The following is a 27,863-nucleotide window of genomic DNA, read 5'->3' on the forward strand; positions in this document are numbered from 1 at the left end:
GGACTACAGGCGCCCGCCATCTCGCCCTGCTAGTTTTTTGTATTTTTAGTAGAGACGGGGTTTCACCGTGTAGACCAGGATGGTCTCGATCTCCTGACCTCGTGATCCACCCGTCTCGGCCTCCCAAAGTGCTGGCATTACAGGCTTGAGCCACCGCGCCTGGCCCCATTTACTTTTCTTTACCATTTTCCCATTATTTAAACAATTTACTATTATCTCCTGCCATGTTCTAAAAAAAATTTAAAGATTTGTTTTACCTGTTATTTAAATAATACATGTTATAGAAAATCTGGAAAACAGAAAGTCAAGTATTACACTTTCAGGAGTGTAGTCACCCTGTTCCCTTCTGACGTGCTTAAAGTGATCTGCAGACACAAACTACAGCAAGCACATTATAACCTCCGTAAATGGGGCCATCAGGAACAGAAAGGGCCTGCAGAGCACATATTAGTCAATGTATACTCAACAGTCACAACTTTTATTTTATTTTGAAAATTTCCAATCCTACAGAAAAGTTAAAAGAACGATACAATGAATACCCAAATACCATTCACCTAGCTTCACAGTTGTTAACATTTTGCCACATTTGCTTTAGTTTCTCTTCATACACAGATGTTTTATTTTTTGACAATTAAGTTAAATCATTTAAATCATTTGACAATTAAGTTAAAGACATCAGGTCCTTTTATCCATTAATACTTTAGCCTTTATCTCCTAGCAACAGGGACGTTATCCTGTATAACCATAACACCATAATCACATCCAGGGTATTTTGTGTACAATACTATTACCTAATACACAGTGTATATTCATATATTTCCAATTGTCCTTAAAAAATGACTTTTTTTTTTTTTCCAATTTAGGATCTAATCAAGGATCAACAGTGCATTTAAACTGCCATGTTTCCTTTAATGTAGACCAGCCCCTGCCCCTTGCCTTTTTATGTCTTTCACAGCATTGGTGTGTGCGTGTATTTTTTTATTTTTATTTTTTTAGGTAGGGTCTCACTGTGACGCCCAGCCTGGAATGTGGTGGCACAATCATGGTTCACTGCAGCCTCAACCTCCTGGGCTCAAATGGTCCTCCTACCTCAGCCTCCCAAGTAGCTGGGACTATAGGCATGCCACCACACCTGGCTAATCTTCAATTTACGGGATTTTGCTTCACTGCCCAGGCTGGGCTCAAACTCTTGAGCTCAAGTGATCCTCCTGCTTCAGCCTCTCAAAGTGCTGGGATTAGAGCACTGACATTTTTGAAGAATACAGGCATTTGTCTTTAAAGTGTCTCACAATCTGGATTTGTCTGTTTATAATTTGATTCAGGTTAAATATTTTTGGGAAAATGCTACATAGTTGATGTTATATACCTCACACTGCAACACATAAGAAGGTACATAATAAAGCCAGGTGCAGTGGTTCACGCCTGTAATCCCAGCACTTTGGGAGGCTGAGGCGGGCGGATCGTGAGGTCAGGAGATCGAGACCGTCCTGGTTAACGAGGTGAAACCCCATCTCTACTAAAATATACAAAAAGTTAGCCAGGCGTGGTGGCAGGTGCCTGCAGTCCCAGCTACTTGGGAGGCTGAGGCAGGAGAATAGCCTCAACCCAGAAGGCGGAGCTTGCAGTGAGCCAAGATCATGCCGTTGCACTCCAGCCTGGGGGAGAGAGCGACACTCCATCTCAAAAAAAAAAAAAAAGGCACATAATAATAATTTGTTCCATTATTAGTGTTGTTCTATTTCACAACTACTGTGATTATTAATTTTTTTTTTGATATGGAATCTTGCTCTGTTGCCTAGGCTGGAGTGCAGTGGCACAATTTTGGCTCACGGCAACCTCTGCCTCCCAGGTTCAAGCAATTCTCCTGCCTCAGCCTCCCAAGTAGCTGGGATTACAGGTGCCCACCACCATGCCCGGCTAATTTTTGTATTTTCGGTAGAGATGGGGTTTCACCATGTTGGCCAGGCTGGTCTCGAACTCCTTACCTCAAGTGATCCAACCGCCTTGGCCTCCTAAAGTGCTGGGATTACAGGCGTGAGTCACTGCGCCGGGTCTGCCATAGTCCCACTTCTGGCTAACTCAATTGGAGTCCCACAGGAAGGTTTGGAAATCAGTGTGTTGACAAGCTCCTCTAAGGGGTTGATGGGCAGCCAGATTTAGGAACTCCTGCTTAGAGAAGACCCATTGTAGCCTCCATGAGGAGACTGTTTTACAGGGCATACAATAGTAGGTGGTAGTTATGGATCTGCCTCCTGTGCCAACAACTGGCTCCCACAGGTGTGAAATGTGGGCAGAGGGGTTCAACCTAGACAGGTCTGTTGTACCCCAAATGTATAACCTACTCAAGGTTTGAAAAAAGAAGTCCCTGGCCTGGCGGTGGCCCATGCCTGTAATCCCAGCACTTTGGAAGGCCGAGGTGGGTGGATCACCTGAGGTCAGGAGTTCGATACCAGCCTGAGCAACATGGAGAAATCCCGTCTCTACTAAAAGAAAAAAAAAATAGCCGGGCGTGGTGGCACATGCCTATAATCCCAGCTACACAGGAAGCTGAGGCAGGAGAATCGCTTGAATCTGGGAGGCATAGGTTGCAGTGAGCCGAGATTGTGCCATTGCACTCCAGCCTGGGCAACAAGAGCAAAATTCCATCTCAAAAAAAAAAAGTCACTGTAACTAGAGAAACTACCAGATCTATGGTTCTCCAAATTTAGTCTCTACCAGAAGCACCAAGGAACATCACTCCCAAAGATTCTGAGTCAGATATCTGCAATGGGGCCTAGGAATATGTGTTTGCAACAAGCTCTCCAGGTAGTTCAGAGCCAGGTGGTATAAGAACCATGCTTTGAGAGACCATGGCTTGCTCTGCACTTTGTCTGTGATAGTTCAAGAGCAAAAGAGTTGGGAAAAAAATATCTCGGCTTTCATTTGAAGGCTACTTACAAAAACAAAGAAACAAAATCTGAGGTCAGATGGGAAATGCTTCTGAGCAATTAGCCACACAGAAACATATCATATCAGATGACATGAAAGAAACCCTCCATGAAACATGACAAGGGCGCAGGGTGGCACAACATAACACAGAACTTGCTGCTGGAGGGCACAGGAGAGTACCCCTCTCTGCCACGGCCCAGTTGGCTTTCCAACCAGGAAACACCAGGCAAAACAAGCCACCCTCATAGCAGAACTGGGGCATAGTACTCCCAGGAAAGGCCACTCCACAAACATGAAAATATACCTGCTAGTACTCAAAGGCAACCAGGCTCATGGCAAAAGGACCAGCACAGCAGCCAGCCCTGGCCTCCTACCTGACTGGAACACGTATCGCGCCAAGCCCTGCATTAACTCTGCGGGCCATGTTGGCGGGGCAGACTCTCCAGTTTCTCTCTTCAGACGAAAGGTCAACTCAAAGCCAAAACCACTAGGTCCATCTGTTCCTGTAAACCTGAAAGACATAAAAATCAAGTGTTTTAAGCTCAATTACCTTAGGAAAAACCCTCTCTTGAAAGTCTAAAGTTCTCCCCCTTCTTATGGTGGCCTCAGTATCCAAACCCTCCATTCAGAGGAGTATCCCATGATGTGAGCCTTGTTGGGAGGGAACCCGAGAAGCCCGTAAGGAACCAGAACTCTTGCCTCGTCCTCCTGCCAGCTATGGGTATGTGGATGTGACCCTGGCCTGGCCAAATTCTACTGCTGGCACTCTGAATTATGAGTGCCAAATTTTGTGGCTGTGGAACATTCCTTCCTGGATGACTGAGGCAAGCAACACTGCTGAAAATCTCCCTTGTTCATGCTCCTCATTCCTTCAGGCTGTTAATAGACATCTACTTTGTTTGCTAAAGATACACGTCCTGTGAACCACAAGGCTATATGCTCTGTGGTATGGTTTGGCTCTGTGTCCCCACCCAAATCTCATCTTGAATTGTAATCCCCATAGTCTCCACATGTCAAGGGAGGAATCAGGTGGGAGATGATTGGATCATGGGGGTGGTTTCTCCCACGGTGTTCTTGTGATAGTGTTCTCACAAGATCTGATGGGTTTCTAAGGCAGTTTTCCCTGTTCTTGCCCACTCTCTTGCGCCTGCCACCCTCTTCCCCTTCCACCAAGATTGTAAGTTTCCTGAGGTCTTCCCAGCCATGTGGAACTGTGAGTCAATTAAACCTATTTTCTTTCTAAATTACCCAATCTCAGGTATGTCTTTATATCAGTGTGAGAATGGACTAATACACTCTGTGAGGATGAGCTCCTTTCTCCACTCCCACCTCCACTCTGCCCCACAAGGGTACAACCTTGGGTGGCACTGGCTGGCCTCCAAACTCAGCATTTGTGGACAGGTCCCAAGGCAGATTCCAAATACTGAGTGGGCCCATATTATTCCTGAAATTCAGCACCCAACACATACTCCTCAATTAGCATGAGCTCTTACTGAAACCTGGCACTCCACATGTACTCTTCAGTTGCTAGAACCCTAGAGATGCATGGGTTGCCCTCCCTTCCCATCCCTCAGTGACCCAGAATAATGAGGATGACTCCTTCTGTGGTCATAACTCATTAAAGTGACAATGAGAGAAGGCAAGAATCCCTGCCTCCCTGTTTGCAGGAAACACTCAGGAGCCCCAAGTCTAAGGGAAGTCCCTGAAAGGGACTTCCATCAGAGAGGGCAATGATGTGGATCAGAGAGCTGGGCCTGGCTGGCGGGGTGCCACACCTCCTCAGGTAAAGGAAACATCCAGGGAGAGCTACATAAGGCTTGCCAGCATGGGAAGGTTAAAATTAAAATATTCATGATATAATTTTCAGTAATTATATCTTGTACAAACACGAGCCACAATAATTATACACATGTAAACTCGTCAGCATACAAACACAAACCATAAACTAAGATGACAGCCAACCAAGCTCCTGGAACAGGCAATCAGAGGTGAGAATTCTCAAGGGCTGATGATGCAGCCAATGCGCAAACCTAGAATTCCACGTGGCATCTTTCCTTCATCATCATCATCACCACTGAGAGGCAAGGCCAGGAGATAGGATAGAAAGAGATTCCCAAGTCTCAGAAGCTGATATCTGTCCTAGTTTTCTATGCATGGGTGAACCAAGCCCTCCTGCACTTTGCAGGGAAAGATCACCTCTGAGAAGCTAAGTTCTGTAATGGACTGAAAAGGTATCATTAGAAATTATCATGATCAAGCCCTATGTATGTATGTATGTATGTATGTGTATATATATATGTATGTATGTATGTATCTATCTATCTATCTATCATCTATCTATTTTTTTGAGACAGGGTCTCACTCTGTTACTCAGGCTGCAGTGCAACTGCAGTGGCGTGATCTTCAGCTCACTGCAGCTGTGAACTCCTGGGGACTCAAGTGATCCTCTTGTCTCAGCCTCCCGAGTAGGTGGCACACCATGGCACCTGGCTCATTTTTTTTTTAGTAGAGATAAGGTCTCCCTATGTTGCCCAGACTGGTTTCGAATTCTTGGGCTCAAGCAATCCTCTGGCCTCCGCCTCTCAAAGTATTGGGATTACAGATATGAGCCACCATGCCCAGCTTATTTCCTTCTTTTTTTATTTTTGAGACACTGTATAGAGCAAGATACAGTGCTCTATACAGTGGTGTGAATGTGGCTCACCATAGCCTTGACCTCCCGGGCTCAGGCAATCCTCCCACCTCAACCTCCCAAGTAGCTGGAACCACAGGTGTACACCAACATGTCCAGCTAATTTTTAAAACTTTTGTAGAGATAGGTCTCAACACATTGCCTAGGCTACTCCTTGAACTCCCAGGCTCAAGCAATCCTCCCAGGCTCAAGCAATCCTCCCGCCTCAGCCTCCCGAAGTGCTAAGAACATAGGCAAGAGCCACAGCACCTGGCCCAACTATATTTAAAAGAAATATCCACGGTTTGCATTTTCCCCAGGTATCTCTAGCAATGTGGGAAACAGAATCCATTTTGAGGGTACACACGTGGAATTTTGGAGACCAGGCCAGCAAAAGATGCTTGGACAACACAATGTAAGCTATTTTATTTCCTCGCTGAATTACCCTGTTTGGGGTCAGTTCAGTGCAGGGAGGCTGGGGAACAGCTACCAAACTGAAGTTGGGAGAGCTACCTCCCTGGAGCTGCAGGTTTGGGAGGGGTGTGAAAACCTGGGGTAATGCAAGATTGACTGGAATTAAAACTCTGTAAAGGGAGATGGGTCAGTAGGGCAAAGGGAAGATTTTAAGCAGCCACCAATTAGAGGCAGCTTTGTAAAATGTATGAGACTATTACTCCAGGGCTTTCATCTTGGGCCAAGAAAAGTACATGATTTCTAACCACAAAAACTTGAGAAACAGACTAAAAGAAACTTGTTCCTCTTCAGCTGCATAATGGGAAGAACCCTCAAAGGCAGAGAAAGAAATCACTGGATCAGATGCATCCACACAGCACCACTTCACTAAGGAGGGTCCGTGTGCACACGCGCCTAGAGGTGTGCATGCGTGCACACACATGTGTCCACCATCTGCCTCCACGCGGGGTGCTTTCTGGGCCAGCTCTGTGGTGGGCAGGCCAGCCCTCACTTGGCTGGGTGGGAGGGACAGGCCCAGCCAGATGGTCTCCACCTGCATTTGATTACCACCCACGGGCTAGCTGGACGCAAACTCTAAACTCTGAAACATGAGTTTGGAATGGCCCAGCCTCAGGATAAACACATGACCTGAAGCCTGTCAGAAGTTCTCTTTTTCAAAGCAGGCTGCCCAAGCAATCGTCAAGTGACAAGGTCATTCCATCTTTAAAGTCTCCTGGAGGGGCCTGGCTTGGTCTGGACTTCCTCACGTGAGGGCTTCTCTAGCCAAAGGTGGTTTTGTCTGAACAGAGAATGAAGCCCCTCCTAGGGAGCGGCTGTCCCTCACATCTTCCAAGAAAGGAGAGCATAAGGGGAAATTGGCATGTGCTGCAGAAGGTGGGATCTGGGTCAGAGCAAAGCATTCTTCTAACACAGAAGTCTACTAAAATACTGGCTGGTGGTAAATGGGGCCAGTAGAATTTCTTCCTACAGAAATTAAAAAAAAAAAAAAAAGAAAAGAAAAGAAAACAAAGATTCTCCCCAGTCTGGCAGAGTAGGGGTAAAGGGTTCCAACCGTCTTATTGCAAAAGGAAGGATAAGACTCTCAAGACTGTTTCCTGCTCAAGAACCCTGGATCCTGTTCACGGGGATGTCCAGGGGGAAGGCTGGCTTTGTCCCAGCAGTTTGGCAAGTCTGCCTGACGGCTGTGCCAGCCTCAAGAATAACATCAAACCTGAAGATAGGAACACATGCCTTGAATCCTAGACACACAACAGCCTAACCATCAGAACTCACCCAAAGGTCTCCCGGAGAGTACCTCAGTAAGAGGGTATCAGTCAGCATCCAAGAGCCCAAAATGACTGCTGAGTCTAGTCAGGAGAGATGAACAGAAACTGAGGAGAGACTTTCTGGAGGAAACCCAGCTTGGGGAGCATAAAGAGCTGACCTAAAAGTCAGCATCTCATACTCATCACCATTATTTATTTATTTATCTGTGAGACAGAGTCTCACTGTGTCTCCCAGGCTGTGTGCAGTGGTGCGATTACAGCTCACTGCAGCCTCTGCCTCCCAGGCTCAAGTGATTCTCCTGCCTCAGCCTCCCAAGTAGCTGGGATTACAGGTTTGTGCCACCACACCCAGCTAATTTTTTATTTTTAATAGAGACACGGTTTCATTATGTTGCCCTGGCTGGTCTCGAACTTCTGACCTCCGGTAATGTGCCCACTTCTACCTCCCAAAGTGCTGGGATTACAGGCATGAGCCACTGTGCCCAGCCCATTATTTATTACTAAGGAAATGCAAATCAAAACCACAGTGAGCTACCGCCGCTCCACACCCTGTAGCATAACTAAGAGACAGATAGTAAGTGTCAGAGAGGATGTGGAGAAATAGGAATACTTGCACATCATTAGGGGGGATATAAAATGATGGAGCTACTTTGGAAAAGAGTTTGGCAGTTCCTAAAAAAGTTAAACAGAGTCACCATACGATCCAGCAGTTCCACTCCTAAGTATATGCCCAAGAGAACTGAAAACCCGGCTGGATGCGGTGGCTCACGCCTGTAATCCCAGCACTTTGTGGGGATGAGGTGGATGGACCATTTGAGCCAAAGAGTTTGAGGCCACCCTGGGCAACATGGCCAAACCCCGTCTCTACAAAAAAAAAAAAAAAATACAAAAATTAGCCAGGCATGATGGCTCACACCTGTAGTCCCAGCTACTCAGGGTGGGGGTGCTGAGGCAGTGAGAAAATCACCTGAGCCCAGGGAGGTCAAGGCAGCAGTAAGCCTTGATGGTGCCACTGCACTCCAGCCTGGGTAACTGGAGTAAGACCCTGTCTAAAAAAAAAAAGAAAAATCTGTTCACATGAAACTGTATACACCAATGTTCATAGTAGCATTATTCATAGTAGCCAAAAAGTAGAAACAACCCAAATGTCCATCAATTGAGGAATGGATAAACAAAATATGGTATATCTATACAATATAACTTGGCAATAAAAAGCAATGAAGTATGGATACGCTATAACATGGATGACCTTGAAAACATCATGCTCAGTGAAAGAAGCCAGATACAAAAGACTACCTATTGTATGATTCTATTTTTATGAAATGTCCATAATAGACAAATCTATAGAGATAGAAAATAGGTTGGTGGTTGCCAGAAACTAGTGTGAGGAGGGAATGAGGAGTGACTGCTGACAGGTACAGAATTTCTTTTTGGGATGATGGAAATTCTTTTTTTTTGGAAACAGAGTCTCACTCCATTGCCCAGGCTGGAGTGCAGTGGCACAATCTCGGCTCACTGCAGCCTCTGCCTCCCGGGTTCAAGTGATTCTCCCGCCTCAGCCTCCCACGTAGTTGGGACTACAGGCAAGTGCCACCATGCCGTTAATTTTTGTATTTTTACTAGAAACAGGGTTTCACCATGTTAGCCAGGTTAGTCTCAAACTCTTGACCTCAAGTGATCTGCCCGCCTCAGCCTCCCAAATTGCTGGGATTATAGGCGTGAGCCACTGCACCTGGCCTGGGAAACAGAAATGTTCTGGAATTAGATAATGTAATGGTTGTGTAACCTTATGAATATACTTAAAAACCACTGAATTACACACTTTAAAAGGGTGAATTTCATGGTATATGATTTATTTTTAAAAAGCTGGCATCTCAGGTACACCTGATGTCATATCATTTAACTCTCTATAACTCTAGGACTCAGCCATTGTTATACTCATTTAACAAACAAATGAGAAACACTGATGGAGTTTACATAATAGTCCATAAATCACACAGCAAGTGATAGAGCTAGAACTTGAAGTCTGTATAACTCCAAAGCTCATCTCCTTTTTTTTCTGTGAGACAGGATCTCACTCTGTTGCGCAGGCTGGAGTATAGCAGCACAATCAGGGCTCATTGCGGCCATGACCTTCTGGGTTCAAGAGATCCCCTCACCTCAGCCTCCTGAGTAGCTGAAATTACAAGTGTGTGCCTAATTAATCTATTTTTGCCTAATTAAGCCCATCTTCTTAATGCTGTGTGACCAGAGGCAAGCTATTTAACCTCTCTGTGCCTCAGTTTCCTCATCTATAAAATGGGGATAATAACAGTAACTATTTCATAGAGTTGTTATGGGGATTAAACATTTAGAAACAGTACTTGGAACACTATAAGCATCACATCACTTATTAAGTGAAGAAAGCCAGTCACAAAAGACCATATGTTGTATGATTTTATTTATATTACAGGAAAAATAATATAATTTGTAATATATAATATAAATTACACTTATATCAAATGTCCAGAATGGACAAATCTATGGGGAAAGTGGATTAATGGTTGCTTAGGACTGGGGTACTGGGGACAAATGGGGAGTGAGTGCTAATGAATATGGATGGAGTTTCTTTTCAGGGTAATGAAAAAGTTCTAAAATTAGATTGTAGTGAAAGTTACATAACCATTAATTTGCAAAAAACCACAAAAGTGTACACTTTAAATGGGTGAACTGTATGCTACATTAATTATATCAATAAATGTTTTATTCATTTAATTTTTAATTTGGAAAAAACTCAAAAACCTGATAGAAAAAATTCACAAACTAGATATAGATATAGATATCCCTTAAGTATAAGACAAGATGTTTGACCTCACACATAATAAAAGAAATGCAAATGAAAACAATGAGATACCATTCTCACCTATCAGATTGGCAAAAATTAGTAAGTATGACATCATATTCTGTTGCTGAGGTTGTAGGGGAAGAGACATTCTCATATGTTGCTGGTATGGATATAAATTAGTACAACTTTTATGCAAGGGAATTAGGCAATACCAAATAAAACTACATATAGGTTTATGCCTTTGGATCCAGCAATCCCACTTCAAAGAATTTGTAATTGCAAAATACTGGAAACCACCTAAATGCCCATTCATAGGAGAATGGCTCAAAGGCTAGTATGCTGCTGTAAGAAAGAATGAAGAACTCTACAAATTGGTATGAACACTGTTAGGCGAAAAAAGCAAAAGAGGCTGGGCACGGTGGTTCATGCCTGTAATTCCAGCACTTTGGGAGGCCAAAGCAGGCAGATTGCTTGAGCCCAGGAATTCAACACCAGGCTGGGCAACATGGCGAAGCCTTGCCTCCACAAAAAATACAAAAATTAGCTGGGCATGGTGGCACATGCCTGTAGTCCTAAGGAGAGGATCGCTTGAATCCAGGAAATAGAAGGTTCAGTGAGCTGTGATTATGCCACCGCACTCCAGCCTGGGTGACAGAGTGAGACTCAGTCTCAAAAAAAAAAAAAAAAGAGCAAAAGGATATTATAGTATGTTTTTAAGGAAGAAAGAAAGGAAGATAGGAGCTGGGCATGGTGGCTCACATCTGTAATCCCAGAACTTTGGGAGGCCAAGGCAGGTGATCACCTAAGGTCAGGAGTTCGATACCAGCCTGGCCAACATGATGAAACCCCATCTCTACTTAACAACAACAACAAAAAAATACAGGCCGGGCGCGGTGGCTCAAGCCTGTAATCCCAGCACTTTGGGAGGCCGAGGTGAGCGGATCATGAGGTCAGGAGTTCGAGACCCACCTGACCAATATGGAGAAAGCCTGTCTCTACTAAAAATACAAAAATTAGCCGGGAGTGGTGGCGTGCAACCTGTAATCCCAGCTACTCAGGAGGCTGAGGCAGAAGAATCGCTTGAATCCGGGAGGCAGAGGTGGCAGTGAGCTGAGATAATGCCCCTGCACTCCAGCCCGGGCAACAAAGAGAGACTCTGTTAAAAAAAAAAAAAAAAAAAAAAGGCCAAGGTGGGTGGATCACTTGAGGTCGGGAGTTCAGGTCCAGCCTGAGCAACATGGAGAAACCCCGTCTCTACGAAAAATACAAAATTAGTTGGGCATGGTGGTGTATGCCTGTAATCTCAGCTACTTGGGAGGCTGAGGCAGGAGAATTGTTTGAACCTGGGAGGTAGAGGTTGTGGTGAGCCAAGATGGTGCCATCACTGCCCTGCAGCCTAGGCAATAAGAACGAAACTCCGTCTCAAAAAAGAAAAAGAAAAAAAAAACTACAAAAATTGTTTGAACCCGGGAGGCGGAGGTTGCGGTGAGCTAAGATCGCACCACTGCACTCCAGCTTGGGCACCAAGAGCAAAACTGTCTCAAAAAAAAAAAAAAAAAAAAAAAGGCCGGGCACAGTGGCTCATGCCTGTAATCTTGGAGACCAGCTTGGCCAACATGGTGAAACCCCATCTCTACTAAAAATACAAAAATTTGTCAGGCATGATGACGCATGCCTGTAGTTCCAGCTACTAGGGAGGCTGAGGCAGGGGAATCGCTTGAACCCAGGAGGTGGAGGTTGCAGTGAGCTGAGATTGTGCCACTGCACTCCAGCCTGAGTGACAGAGCAAGACTCCATCTCAAAAAAAAAAAAAAAGAAAGGAAGGAAGGAAGATAGGAAAATATGCATTACCTACTCATTTCTGTAGAAAGCCATATGGGAAGGATAAGCCAAAAATGAATGAGATGGATTATTACATGCAGTAGGTGGGAAGGTGGTAGAAAGCACTGCAGCGTGCGGGGGTGGGTAACATTTCTTTGAATATACCTCTTTGTATACTTCTCACTTTTGGTTTTGGATCCGTGATAATGCTTTCACATACTCAAGAAATAAATGAAACAGAATCAATGAGGAGGGAGAAAAACGCTAAAATATAATACAAACAGAAGTTAATGAACCTAACAGTATTTCAAATCAACCATATAACCACACTAAAAGGGGGAAAAAAAAGATATAATCCAAGTACCTTTTTTTCTTTTGAAACGGAGTCTTGCTCTGTCACCCAGGCTGGAGTGCAATGGCGCGATCGCGGATCACTGCAACCTTCACCTCCAGGGTTCAAGAGATTCTCCTGCCTCAGCCTCCCGACTAGCTGGGATTACAGGCGCACACCATTATGCCCAGCTAATTTTTGTATTTTTAGTAGAGACGGGGTTTCACCATGTTGGCCAGGCTGGTCTCGAGCTCCTGACCTCAAATGATCACCTACCCTGGCCTCCCAGAGCGCTAGGATTATAGGTGTGAGCCACTGTGCCTGGCCTGAAATATATATATTTTTAAAGGCAGGTAAGAATGAACCCTATAGGTATAGTATTTATTTAGTAAGTTAGTTATTATTTTTTGAGACAGAATCTTGCTCTGTCACCGAGGCTGGAGTGTAGTGCTGCGATCTCGGCTCACTGCAACCTCTGCCTCCCAGGTTCAAGTGATTCTCCTGCCTCAGCCTCCCAAGCAGCTGGGAATATAGGTGCGCACCAACATACCTGGCTAATTTTTGTATTTTTGGTAGAGACAGGGTTTCACCACATTGGCCAGGCTGGTCTTGAACTACAGACCTCAGGTGATCCACCCACTTGGGCCTCTGCACAGGCGTGAGCCACTGCACCAGGCCCCCATAGGTATAGTTTTAGAACTGAAGGTATCAGTATGAATTCATGGTATTTAATACAGAAACCAATATAGAAATAGAGTGGTGTGTGTATATGTGCATGTACGTTTCCTAGTTCTCACCACTGGGAGCAAAGACACTCCAAGAACAATGATAATACCTAGCCCCCAGATTATGGCTTCTATATACCATTCTCTGCTAAATAAAACTAGGGCTTCCTGGATAAATGGCTGATTTCAGGGCTGGCAAAGTACAAAATGATTCTGGAACTTCCTACTGTGCCAGAAAGTAAGGAAGTGGTTCAGAGAATCACGGGAACATGCCAAAAGTAGAGAGAAGCCAAACTCAAGGTTCTCACTGGCCAAATCAACGACAATCTGAGCATCAAATTAAAGCATTCTAACAAATTATAATCTATCAATTAAAATAAAAACCTATGAGTCCACACTGACTATGATGGACCTAGTAACACTGGCTCTAAAGATTTTGGACTTGCCAGCCTCTGTAACTACACGAGCCAATTCTTTCTACTAAGTCTCTTTATACATTTGTATCTATATTATGTGTATAGATAATATAGATAAAAATATGTAGATGTGAATCTCCAATTGTTTTTCCTAGAGAGCCCCAATACATTGATATAAATAAGTGAATAAATAAGTAAATATGGAGAGAACTCTTCCTTACAGTAAATCTCAATATCAATGAATAAATGTTGAAGCAATTATCAAATGAGAAGTCACCATTTGACAACTTTTGTAATAATAATTGAGGCAAGAATTATCAATGGGTGGTAAAACTAGTGGGTAAAAAATCTGATGAGAAACAAGATACTGACATAGCCTCAAAATGCCTTCCCACAAGTTACTTATTAATTATTAATGGAAAAGCAGTAACTATACAGAAGAGAAACCTAGCAGACACCACCTTAACCAAGCAATCAAAGTAATTAGACATCATCAACAGTAATTAGACAAATCAACATCAAGTGCCTCCTGATATGATCACTGAGAAGGGCACAACATGTCTGTGATATTCCTATGGAGAAATACATACACTGATCCTACGCATGAGGAAACATCAGACAAATCCAAATTGAAGGACATTCTATAAAATAACTGACCTGTACTCTTCAAAAGGTCATGAAAAACAGAAAGACTGAGGAAGCATTTGAAGGCATCTAAGAGACGTGACAATTAAGTTACTAAAAAAGACTGGAGTCGCTGAAGTAGGGTGACCAACTTGTCTTGTTTGCCCAGGACTTTTCTGGCTTTAGAACTGAAAGCCCCACATACCAGGAAAAGCCCAGGCAAATGGGGACAGTTGGTCAACTGATCCTGAAGTGTCCACTGTCTGACCCACACAAAGCAAAACACTGCCAAACTTAAAAATCACCAAAAATGCATCAAGACCCACCAAAACGTCAGCAATGCCAGAGCACAGTCTCTGCAGCCAAGCTGCCTATGCCCAAATCCTGGCTCTGCCACCCTTCCTGGCTGTGTGACCCTTGGCAAATCACTTAGCCTCTCTGTGCCTCAGTTTCTTCATCTGTAAAATGTAGATAAGAAGAGTTTACTTCCCCTTCTCACTTCTAACGTAAACTATGAACTTTGGGTGATGATGATGTGTCAGTGTAGGTTCACTGACTGTAACAAATGTACCAATCTGGGGAAGGATGTTGACAGTGGGAGAGGCTGCATGCACATGTGTGTGCATGCATGCGTGTGGTAAGCAGAGGGTGTGTAGCAGCTCTCTGTACTTTCTGCTCAATTTTGCTGAGAACCTAAAACTGCTCTAAAAAAGTCTTTTTTCAAAAATGAAGATATTAGTAGCTTCCATACGGTAGCTACTAAAATGAATTAACATATAATACAGAAAACACTTAGAACAGCACCTGGAACACAGTAGATCTTAGTGTCGGCGGTTACTTACAGCAGCAGTTTCCAGTTCTGCTAATTTACCTAAGAGAATAATCTTACATTTGGAAAAAAATAAAAGCCTCTTGTATGAGTATATTCAGTAGTATTTATAAGAATAAAAAATCTAGAAACAATCTAACTGTTCTACAAGTAGCGGTATTATGAGTTCTAGCACATTACCCATGTGGTAGGACATTACAAGCCACTAAAAACAATGGTTCTGAAAGCAGGAGGACTAACTTTGAGAGGCAAGGGGTTCTCTTTCCACCTCTAACTGGTAAAGAGGAACAGGAACTTTACATTAGAACCCCACTCTATAGCCTCTAATGTTTTCTGTTCACCTACTATTCACTATAGCATAAAAATAAACTCCTTTCAAAATGGTCACATAATTTGAGACCAGCCTGGCCAACAGGGTGAAACCCTGTCTCCACTAAAAACACAAATTTAGCCGGATGTGTTGGCGGGCACCTGTAGTCCCAGCTACTCAGGAGGCTGAGACAGGAGAATCCCTTGAACCCAGGAAACAAGAGGCTCTAGTGAGTTGAGATGGTGCCACTGCACTCCAGCTTAAGCAAGACAGAGCAAGACTCTGTCTTAAAATCATCATCATCTTCATCTCCAGCCTAGACTATAAACCCCACAAGGGCAGGGTTGTATCTTGGCCACTACTGTATCTGCAGGTCTAGCGTGCAAGGCTTCGCATAGTCTGTTGCTAAGTGTTCATATGGATATGCCAAGGACATGGCAAGAGAGGCTCAAGGTCAGGCCCCTTCCTCTGGGAGTGGCCTGGATGCTTCCATTGGTCTTTGAAGCAAATGCCAGGCCAGTCACAGTGGCACTGACCCTGCAAAGGTATCAGGGTTAGGCATTATGGCTCAGTCTCAAGCCCAGTGATGGTGTCCGAAGAGGAGACCACGTGCCTCTGGAAACACATGGCATAGAAGGCCAGCCCAGTCCAACTCCAGAACCAGGGATGATGTCACTTCTTCCCCTACAAAAACTCTTGTTATCTCTCTCTTTTTTTTTTTTGAGACAGAGTCTCGCTCTGTCACCAGGCTGGAGTGCAGTGGTGCGATTTGGGCTCACTGCAACCTCTGCCTCCAGGGTTCAAGTGATTCTCCTGCCTCAGCCTCCTGAGTAGCTGGAACTACAGGCATGTGCCACCATGCCCGGCGCATTTTTTGTATTTTTAGTAGAGACAAGGTTTCTCCATGTTGGCCAGGATGGTCTCGAACTCCAGACCTCATGATCTGCCCACCTCAGCCTCCCAAAGTGTTAGGATTACAGGCGTGAACCACCGTGCCCGGCCCTGTTGTCTCTTTCTTTCCCCCTACCTCTTCCCTTTCCTCCTGGTCCCAGGCTGGATGGAGAACTGCGCAGACCCATCCTTTATCCTGGGGTTGGTCCTCCTTTCCAACCAGCCCTTCTCCTTGGGAATCAGGCTGAGTTCTCACCTTATTGGGCTAGCTATTCTCTCCAGAAGAATGGACCTAGATCCTGGGCAGGGGGTAGGGGTGGAGGTAGGCATGGGAGGTATAGACCCACAGACCTTTCTTTTCAGTGGCCTCCCTCTAAGTGCACACACACACACATCTCCCATGCATGTCTCCAACAGGTGTAGGGACAAGCCTAGCCTTAGGCCCAGCTGGACACAGAGACTATAAAGAAACCTAAACTGCAGACCTCCAGTTGCTCTAGGGCTCTACACAGAGGCTGCCTGCAGCTTCTCTACAATCTCTCTGTATCCCAGGGCAATGCCAAGCAAGTCCAAGGACCACTCACCCAAACTCCAGCACATGCTTGGAGCACCAGCTGCCTTTCCTATTTGTACAGTTTCCTGTCAATCTGCTCTAAGACCCTCAGTGTTGGCCCAACCCCCATGATGCCCCAGGACTAGCCACTGCTCTGCCCCTTACACCTATGCAAAGAATGAACGACAGCCTGGCAAAGGGAGGCCATCATTGAAAACCTCTTCACTAGGAAAGCAGAATGTGAGCATTTCCCCTTGCATGGCCTCCACCTGTCCCCCAGGGGACTTCCTAGGAGGGGAAAGAGGGACAAAGTTCCACTTTCTCCAGGACTCAGTCTCTGCCATCTCTTCACTACACAGTGTCCTTTAGCAACCTCATGAAAGGGCTTCAGCCACCACGCCTCTGTTGAGGATTCCCAAACCTATCCCCAAGCAAAGAACCAGACCTAGATACTTCTAGTTCAGTCTACACAAATCCAAACTCAGTATCTTACCAAACCTGGTCTTTCTCCATCTTTACCCAACTTGAAGAAGAGCACCACTGTGGTAGCCTGAATAAATGTTCCCCAGTGCCCACACTGGAATCCCTGGAATTTGTGATATGCTACTTTAAACGGCAAAAGGGACTTTGCAAATGTAATTCAGTTAGGCATCTTGAGATGGAGATGATCTTACAGTGAACTATCTGGGTGGGCTCAATCTAATCCAGGAATCCTTAAAGAAAGAGACAGGTAAAACATCAGAGAGATGTGAGATGAGAACTTGTCTGTTGTTGCTCACTTTGAAGATGGAAGGAGTGGCCATGAGCTAAGGAATGCACATGGCCTCTAAAAGCTGGAAACAGCAAGGAAATGCAATCTCCCTGACGCACTTTGATTTTTTTTTTTTTTAAGACAGGGTCTTACTTTGTTGCCCAGGCTGCAGTGCAGTGGCATAATCATGGCTCACTGTTGCCTCAGCCTCTTGGGCTCACGGGATCCTCTCACCTCAACCTCCCAAATAGCTGGGACCACAAGCACAGGCCACCACACTTGGCTAATTTTTGTGTGTGTGTGTGTGGAGATGGGGTTCCACCATGTTGCCCAGGCTGGTCCCGAACTCCAGGGCTCAAGCCATCCTCCTGCCTCAACCTCCCAAAGTGCTGGGGTTACAGGTGTGAGCCACCACACCCAGGCTGGTACCTTAATTTTGACCCAGTGAGACGATGTTAGACTTCTGACCTCCAGATTTATAACGTCATAAGTGTACATTGTTCTAAGACACTAAGTTAGTGGTAATTTTTTATGGCAGCAATAGGAACTAAAAAATCCACCAGGCCAGAATCCCAAGAGTTATTCTCCAGTCCTCCCTCTCCCCATGTGCAGCTGGTCAGACAGTCAGTGAGTTCTGGAAACTCTGCCCCCTCCCTTCTCAGTGGACCTCAATCTGTCTCTTCTCTCCATCTCAACTGCCACACCATGGGTTAGCCTTCTGCATACTTCACTTGGGTGACCAACAACCTCTTCCTCACTGATCTCCTGCCTCCTGGTGTTCAGTGTTGTTCCCAAAATGGAAATGATACACCTTTCTCCTGCTTAAAAATCCTCCAAAGCCCATCCCTATCCCCAATCTGCAGGATAAAGTGCAGACTTCTCAGTAAGACTCACAAGGCCACCGTGAACCAGTTCCTGCACCTCGTCTGCCTTATACTCTAGGCCAAATGAATGGACTGGCAGATCTGTGGACACACTGATGACTCCCTTGCCTCTGAAACTCTGCACAAGTGTTCTCTTCTTTGCCCTCTGCTCATCTTCAGGAAGGCTCAGGTGTCACCTTCTCCGAGTATCTTCTGTTTGCCCTTCCATTCCCCACTGTGCAAGACAGATCCCAGACAGCTCCAAGGAAAGGAATTCTGCCAACACAACCTGAGGGAGCTGGGAAGCAGATCCTTTTCCACTGGAGCCCCAGATGAGGATGCAGCCCGCCTGACACTCTGGCCGCAGCCTTGGGAGGACCTAAGTATAGCACTCAGATGAGCAATTCCTGGACTCCTGGTGCAAAGGAGATGTGAGAAAACAAATGTGTGTTGTTGTAAGCTGCCGATTTGCAGCAACAGAAAACCAGTATGTCTACCCTGCTCTCTGCCCTGGAGAGCTGGCCTGTGTGGGGTTCCTAGGCCCTCTGGCATCTAACCGGGTTCAGCCAGTGAAAGTTCTGACAGGAGCATGGTGGCTCACGCCTGCAATCCCAGCACTTTGAGAGGCTGAGGTGGGAGAATCACTAGAGGTCAGGAGTTCCAGACCAGCCTGGCCAACATGGTGAAACCCTGTTCCTACCAAAAATACAAAAAAAAAAAAAAAACCAAAAGTTGAGCATAGTAGCACGCACCTGTAATCCCAGCTACTCAGCAGGCTGAGGCAGGAGAATCGCTTGAACTCAGGAAGCAGAGGCTGCAGTGAGTCAAGATAATGCCACTATGCCACTGCACTCTAGCCTGGGCAACAGAGCAAGACTCCATCTCAAAAAAAAAAAAAAAGTTCTGACAGGAAATCAGCAGAAGGGAGGAGAGCAAGGCTAGAGTTCCCTTCCTTTGGGATTGCCTAAGGTGCTATGCCCCTTGATGGACAGTCACTGCTAACAGTCACTCTCAAGAACACTCAACACAACTTTCTCCTTTAGGTTCCTGGATAACACTCCCTCCTCTGGTCCCTTCAGCCTTAGGAGAGTGGCAGCCAGGCCAACCACTAGCCCTGGGTTACATCACTATCACCTATGGTGCTATTCCTTTATAAATACACCTTCCTCCAATATCCTACTTTGAAGGCACCAATCCCTTATTGGGACCCTGACCAAGAGAGGGCTCTCATCACTTCTTCCTTACCGCTGTGCAAACCTCCATCACAGGACTCTCCTTGCTGTATTGCAGCTGCCTATCTCTCCCATCAGCAAAGGATTTACCCTTTGTATACCCCCACTGACTGGCACAGGAGTGCTTAGTGAAAGCAGCTGAACAAAGGAATGGATATCAGCTCAACAAGAAAGGTGACCTGTCCAGCAAAGCCAGTTGGGACTACAAAGGCTGGGCGATGGGAGTAATGAGCCTGAACCAGTCCTGCAATTTTGAGCTTCTGACGTTGACTCTGGGGGTGCCTGCCCCTTGGTTAAGACTCTAAGGCTTTCCAATTTTTGATCTGTCAGTTTACACAATTAAGAAATTACTGTTTTTTTAGGCCGGGCGCGGTGGCTCAAGCCTGTAATCCCAGCACTTTGGGAGGCCGAGACGGGTGGATCACGAGGTCAGGAGATCGAGACCATCCTGGCTAACACGGTGAAACCCCGTCTCTACTAAAAATACAAACAACTAGCCGGGCAAGGTGGCGGGTGCCTGTAGTCCCAGCTACTCCAGAGGCTGAGGCAGGAGAATGGCGTAAACCCGGGAGGCGGAGCTTGCAGTGAGCTGAGATCCGGCCACTGCACTCCAGCTCGGGCAACAGAGCAAGACTCCGTCTCAAAAAAAAAAAAAAAAAGAAAAGAAAAAAGAAATTACTGTTTTTATTTTTTATACTTTTAGAGATAAAGCCTCACTGTTGCCCAGGCTGGAGTGCAGTGGCATGATCATGACTCACTGCTGCCTCAGTTTTCCAGGCTCAAGTGATCCTCCTGCCTCAGTCTCCTGAGTAGCTGGGACTACATGTGTGCACCACTACACCTGATTAAAAAGAATTTTTTCCTTTGGGTAGAGATGGGGTACTGCTGTGTTTCCTGGGCTGGTCTCAAACTTCTAGGCTCAAGCAATCCTCCTGACTCAGCCTCCCAAAGAGCTGGGATTACAGGTATGAACCACCATGTCCAGCCAAGAAACTATAATTTTCTTGATAATTACTATTATCATTTATTATGAAACCAGGAAAACCATATATAATCCTTTATTTGACCGCTGCTTTCTTGTTGGACATAAAGTTGCTTCCAAAGTTATGCCTTGGAAAATATTTTTGTGCATATTACCTCGTTTCCTTCCCATATTTGGGTTATTGCCTTGGGATTAAGAGTCACAGAAGCCCAGACACAGTGGCTCACACCTGTAATCCGCTGCAGCACTTTGGGAGGCCGAGGCAGAAGGACTGCTTGAGTCCAGGAGTTCAAAACCAGCCTGGGCAACATAGTGAGACCCCCATATCTATAAAAAATTTAAAAGTTAACCAAGCATGGTGGCACAAACCTGAAGTCCTATCTACTCAAGAGGCTGAGGCTTGAGGACCACTTGAGCCCAGGAGTTTGAGGCTGCAGTGAGCTATGATTGTGCCACTGCACTCAGGCTGGGCAAGAGAGTGAGTCCCTGTCTCCATTAAAAAAAAAAGAAAAAAAAAGATTTAAAATAGTGGACAAGAGTAAGGAGAAACTAAATGCCAGCCCAAGGTTATGGGCTGAAGGACTTAGGCAGAGTGGTGAGCCTGGCTGAGAGACAGGGAAATTGGGAAGTGAGGAAGGCAGTTCTCAAATGTTCTTAGTCTCACGATCCTTGGACCCTCTGGAGGTCTCTGGGTGGACTTGGGTGGAAACTGCATGAAATTATTAACATACTACTCCAGCATCCCAATAAGGTGCCAGAGAGGAGCCCAGCGAAGTGGACGAGAATACAGGCTGTGGAAGCCAACTGAGCCGATCAAACCCCAGCTCCACCTTTCTCTAGCTGACTGGTGGGCAAGTTAACTTCCATGTGTGCCAGGCTCCTCATCTGTAAAACTGGGAAAAGAACACTTATCTCATAGGGTGGGAGGCTTTAGTGGGACAGCACAGTGTCTGCCACCTAGCAAGTGCCCTTCCACGGCAGCTAGTGTGCAACTTTCCTTTTCTTTTTCTTTTTTTTTTTGAGACAGAGTCTCACTCTGTCGCCAGGCTAGAGTGTGGTGGCGCGATCTCGGCTCACTGCAACCTCTGCCTCCAGGTTCAAGCGATTCTCCTGCCTCAGCCTCCTGAGTAGCTGGGACTATAGGTGCCCGCCATCACGCCCAGCTGATTTTTGTATTTTTAGTAGAGGTGAGGTTTCACCATATTGGCCAGGATGGTCTTGATCTCCTGACCTCATGATCTGCCCACATTGGCCTCCCAGCTAATATTTGTATTTTTAGTAGAGATGGGGTTTTAGTAGAGATAAAGTCTCACTCTGCTGTCCAGGCTGGAGTGCAGTGGCATGATCATGGCTCACTGCTGCCTCAGCCTTCCATGTTGGCCGGGCTGGTCTCAAACTCCTAACCTCGTGATCCACCTGCCCAGGCCTCCCAAAGTGCTGCGATTACAAGCATGAGCCACTGCGCCCGGCTGTAACTTTGCTTTTCTTAGTACTCACTCAAAGCAAACTCTGCTCATCGTTTATCCTTTAAATTATCAGCAGATGCCTCCAGCTTCCCTAGCTTCTGGGCTCTGGATCTTAATCAGCCCAGTCCTTCAAAAGCTGCCCGAGTCTTTCAGCTTTGCCCAATTTCCTGACCTTGGGTCCCTCCCAGAACCTTCTAACCAGACCTGAGAGTTCCTTTGTGTGATGCTTTGAGTCATAGTCATTACAACAAAATTTAGTCAACAACTACTAAATAAACAACTGCAGAGATTTTTTATTTATAATTCACAATTACTGGTACTTTATTAGACATTTGAAAATGGTGTTGGGTGACAACACAAATACTACTGTACGTAGTAAAACTTTGTAAAAATAACTTTTGAAATATGTTTATATGGTAATATTCTGATATAGCTAAGCTTTTTTTAAATCTCTAGTTATAAAAACAAAATAAAATAATAGAAAAAGAAGAAAACATAAATCTCCAGTTATATTTAATCAATTTTGTATAATCTTAAAAAAAAAAAAAAGAAAGAAAAAAACCACATCAGTCAAGACTGCAGTCTCACTCTGAGTTGGGAGTCCAATACGGCTACAGTGCAGCAGCCACCTTTGAGTTGCAACTCTGGGTTAAAGGTGCTTTCTTTGCGCTATACAACATCCAACCAGATTCATGGAATGCATTTGCCTCACTCAAGTAGACGGTTCCTGAGATGTCTTGCTGGGAGCCAAAGACCATGTTCCCACAGCATTCCTCAAGTTCAAAAACAGTGGCTGCCGGCACTGATTCGGCTGAGAATCCAGCCAAACAAACTTTTCCGGCTCCCAACACTTCAGGCAGCTTAACTCTGTCCTGGGCTTTCAGTGAGCAAAGGGTTTCCTGGAATAAGACACTGAATTTTATTTTTATTTATTTTTTAAGACAGGGTCTCACTCTGTTGCCCAGGCTAGAGTGTAGTACCGTGATCACAGCTCACTGCAGCCTTGATCTCCTGGGCTCAAGTAATCCTCCCACCTCAGCCTCCCAAGTAGCTGAGACTACAGACACATGCCACCATGCCTGGCTAATTTTTTTTATTATTTGTAGAGATGAGGCCGCACTATGTTGCCCAGGCTGGTCTTGAACTTCTGGGCTCAAGCAGTTCTCCTACCTCGGCCTCCCAAAGTGTTAGGATTACAGGCGTGAGCCACTGTACCAGCCAAGATACTGAATTTTAGAAATTCCAAGCCAAGGGCAGCAGACCCTTTCTTGCAGGGTGGTAAAAGCTCACAGTCAACCATACCCTGGTGGACATCTGTTGCACCTTCTTCCATCTACTCCCAACCACCCCCAAACTCAAAGGTCAGCCAGCCCCCAGGGGAATCCTAAGCCAGCCTGGAGCACTACAGGAATTCTGGGCCAAGGAAGAAGCCTAGTGCTTGGGTTTCTTGGCATCGGTGTGGTAGCTCCCACTCTTGGCTTTGGCTTAAAGCAACACCTTTACAAAGGTCTTCTTAAAAATGAAAAAAGAGAGGCTAGGCCAGTGGCGACAAGATCACAATCTGATATGGGAAGCGAGGTGCCCTCTGTGCCTAAGTGTGCAGCATGGGGACTTCTTACTGACCCAAGAGGCAAGGCATCCGCCCAAGGGCCTTTTGTCCACCCACTCTCTTCCAGAACTCTGGGAACCCAGACATCCCAGAAGATCAAGAAACCTGAAACAGGGCAATGGGAAGAAACAAATCTTTTTGGCATTTCAGTTCCCCAAGGGCAAGGACTGTACTTTTTGTGTGTTCTGTACATGAATACATCATGTCATGGCTGAGCAATGCTAAATGGTAATAATATTCCCACTGCCACCCAAAGAGATAATCAAGGCGAGACATTCAACAAGGTAAGACGGTATTAAAAAGCAATGTGCCTCCCTCTTAGTCGCTACCAAAGTAGATTCAAATATCTTCATGGCTTTGAATGTCATGATGTACTATAAATATACATATATATATATATATCTTAATGGCATTTCCTTTGAGCCATTTTTGCTACTATTTCCTTTTTGGGGAAATAAAACCGTCACTCAACTCAGTTCTCCTGTCTTCATACTAGAGCTGAGGTCCCATACTGGAATGCTTCCTAAAACCCCACTCCAGCCTCCATCATATCATGCTTTTTCTTTCCTCATTAGTCAACAAATAATTTATTGAATGTCACATTCTTTATATCGCCTTCAAACTCTGCAACCTCATCTTGTTCCACTGTTCTCCTCTCTCACCAAGCCCCAGACACACTGGCCTTCTTTTCCTTAAACACCTCAAGGTCCCTGCTGCCCTCAGGGCCTTTATACTAGCTGTTTCACTGCCTAGGACCTTCACCGGGACTCCCAGCATTGTACAACTCCAGGGAGCACCAATTGCACAGAATAATGTGAACAGTGGCCCTAGAGATGTATAAATGTGACAGCCCTTGCTGTCACCTGTCTTTGAGGTCTCAGTTCAAATCTTCAAGGAAGCCATTACTGATTACTGCTAACAGCATCCTCCCTACCCACCTCAACCTCTACTTCTACCTATGTAAGCTCCCGAGTACCACCCTTGCTTTTTAAATTTTATTTATTTTTTTAAGACAGGGTCTCACTCTGTCACCTAGGCTGGAGTGCAGTGGCACAATCTCGGCTCACTGCAGCCTCTGCCTCCTGGGCTCAAACGATCGTCCCACCTCAGCCTCCTGAGTAGCTGGGACTACAGGCACGCACCACTATGCCTGACTAATTTTGTATTTTTTGTAGAGATGGGGTTTCACCACATTGCCCAGGCTGGTCTCGAACTCCTGGCTCAAGTGATCCACCCACTGGGGTCTCCCAAAGTGCTGGGATTAGACGCATGATGTCACCACACTTGGAGCCCTGCTTTATTTTCATTTTTTTACAAGACAGGGTCTCCGCATGTTGCCCAGGCTTGAGTTCGGTGGCTATTCACAGGCACAATCCCACTACTGATCAGCACAGGAGTTTTGACCTACTGGGCCAGTTCACCCCTCCTTAGGCAACCTGGTAGTCCCGTGCTCCTGAGAGGTCACCATATTGATGCTGAACTTAGTGCAGGACCTGACTGGCATAGTGCATAATAGCCCAGAACTCCTGAGCTCAAGTTATCCTCCCACCTCAGCTGCGTGAGTAGCTAAGACCCTGCTTTATTTTCAACATAGCACTTGTACTATCTAAAACTACATAAAATTTTTACATGTTTCTCCAGTAAGAATATAAGATTCATGAGAGCAGAAACCTTGCCTGCTTTGCTTTCCATGGTATCCCCAGCACTAAGAGAGCACCGGATATTTAGGTAATGTGCTCTAAAAATGTACGAAAACAGGCCAGGCGCAGTGGCTCACGCATGTAATCCCAGCACTGTGGGACACTGAGGCAGGTGGATCACCTGAGGTCAGGAGTTTGAGACCAGCCTGGCCAACATGGCAAAACCCTGTCTCTACTAAAAATACAAAAAACTAGCTGGGCATGGTGGTGCGTGCCTGTAATCCCAGCTACTCAGGAGACTGAGGCAGGAGAATCGTTGGAACCTAGGAGGCGGAGGTTGCAGTGAACCGAGATCGCAAGATCACGCCACTACACTCCAACCTCGGCGACAGAGCAAAGGTCCATCTCAAAACAAACAAAGAAAATAAATTAAGTGCTTGCCACATACCAAGCACTGTGCCAGCTGCTGGGATGGGGGTACTCCCTCACCTTATAAAGCAAGGTTCAGGCCAGATACAGTGGCTCATGCTTATAATCTCAGCACTTTGGGAGGCCGATGCAGGCAGATCACTTAAGGCCGGGAGTTTGAGGCCAGCCTGGCCAACATGGCAAAACCCTATCTCTACTAAAAATACAAAAATTAGCCAGGCGTGGTGGCGTGCTCTGTAATCCCAGCTACTTGGGAGGCTGAGGAAGGAGGATTGCTTGAACCCAGGAGGTAGAGGTTGCAGTGAGCCGAGTTTACACCACTGCACTTCAGCCTGAGCGACACAGCAAGACTCCGTCTCGAAAATAAAAAATAAAATAAAATAAAATAAAATAAAGCAAGGTTCAGACAATTTTTCCAAAATCACATACCTCCTCCCACAGAAAGACTCTGACTCCTATGAAAATGCCCTTGGAATGTCTCCTCTCCCATGGGAATAAGGGTCCAAACTGAAGAAGTGCTCTTGAACAAGCTAAAAGCTCGGGCTTGGTGCCGGGCCAGGAGAATTCTCTGTCTCCAGTGGTGAGAATATTTTTCCAACAGTCGGAAAAACCCCAAAGCAAGAGCTTCCTCCATTTTATTCACTTGTTCAACAAATATTTGCTGATGTACTGGAGAAACATTAATGGATAAAGCAGATTTCCACCCCTGTCTTCAGGGAGCTTATGTTCTAGTGGGAAGGAGGGGGGACAGACAATAAACAAGACAAATAAGTACGTAAGTAAAACAGGTTAGATGGTGATTTAAAAAAAAATTTCTTGAAGCATAATAGACATTGCAGAAGTGGTAAGTGTTTTAAAGAAGAAATAGGTTGGGCACAGTGGCTCACGCCTGTAATCCCAGCAATTTGGGAGGCGGAAGCAGGCGGATCACTTGAGTTTGAGACCAGCCTGGCCAACGTGGTGAAACCCCATCTCTACAAAAAATACAAAAATTAGCCAGGTGTGGTGGCACATGCCTGTAGTCCCAGTTACTTGGGAGGCTGAGGCAGGAGAATCGCTTGAGCCTGGGAGACGGAGGTTACAGTGAGCAGAGATTGCACCACTGCACTCCAGCCTGGGCAACAGAGCTAGACTTCATCTCAAAAAAAAAAAAGAGCCGGGCACGGTGGCTCAAGCCTGTAATCCCAGCACTTTGGGAGGCCGAGATGGGCGGATCACGAGGTCAGGAGATCGAGACCATCCTGAAACCCCGTCTCTACTAAAAAAATACAAAAAAACTAGCCGGACGAGGTGGCGGGTGCCTGTATTCCCAGCTACTCGGGAGGCTGAGGCAGAAGAATGGCGTAAACCCGGGAGGTGGAGTTTGCAGTGAGCCGAGATCTGGCCACTGCACTCCAGCCTGGGCGACAGAACGAGACTCTGTCTTTACAAAAAGAAAAAGAAACAAAAAAATCAAAAGAAGAATTAGGCTGGGTGTGGTGGCTCATGTCTGTAATCTCAGCACTTTAGGAGGCAAGACGGAAGGATCGCTTCAGTCCAGGAGTCCGAGACCAGCTGGGTAACATAGTGAGACTCTGACTATACAAACATATAAATTTTTAAAAAGGAGAATTAGGCAGGAAAGGGGGATACTGCTTTCTTGGGGGAGGGTGCAGGATTTCCTTTTTAAATAAGGAGGTCAGGGAAGGCCTGATTGAGAGGAGATATTTGAGGTAGGGTCTGAGGAGGTGAGGTAAGGTATGAAGTTATCTGCAGGCAGAACTTTGCAGGCATAGGGAGACTAAGTGCAAAGGCCCTGAGGTAGACGAATGCCTGGAACTTCAGAGGAAAAGCAAGGAGGGGCAGAGTAGGAAGAGCAGAGCAGCCAGAGATAAGGCCGATTGAAGAGAGTACAAAGGACCTTAAAGGTGATGGCCTTTGGCCTTTACTCAAGTGAGACAGGAAGCCACTGGATGGTTCTAAGCATGATTCATGAGATGACTGCCCATTGGCCCTGGCTGAAGAAGGTCTAATTCTGAAGGCTCCCTGCTCAGTGACTGTCTTCCTTCTGGGCCTTTTATCTGTGCAAAACCACTGGTACAGGAATGAGAAATTGCCAGCTTGGCTCAAGGAGGGTGGGAATCCAGCATGTCTGCAACCTGATATATGGGAAAAGTTAGAACAGGAAGACGAGAGGGTTAGGGCAAGCCATGGTGTTGCCTGTAGGTTTTCACTACATTTTTCCTCTAA

General features: G+C 45.7%; 1 protein-coding gene across 2 annotated transcripts in view; it reads right to left on the reverse strand.

Annotated features, from left to right (window-relative positions):
• The window catches only part of SUFU (SUFU negative regulator of hedgehog signaling), a 129,257-nt gene that overhangs the window by 80,411 nt on the left and 20,983 nt on the right, over window positions 1-27,863 (reverse strand). For both annotated transcript variants that reach the window (XM_023206513.3, XM_023206514.3), the window contains exon 3: window positions 3,303-3,439. In XM_023206513.3, the coding sequence (XP_023062281.2) occupies window positions 3,303-3,439 (137 nt within the window). The remainder of the gene's footprint in view (window positions 1-3,302; window positions 3,440-27,863) is intronic.

The sequence above is a fragment of the Piliocolobus tephrosceles genome, chromosome 9 (assembly GCF_002776525.5).
Source record: "Piliocolobus tephrosceles isolate RC106 chromosome 9, ASM277652v3, whole genome shotgun sequence".
Classification (NCBI taxonomy): Eukaryota; Metazoa; Chordata; class Mammalia; order Primates; family Cercopithecidae; genus Piliocolobus; species Piliocolobus tephrosceles.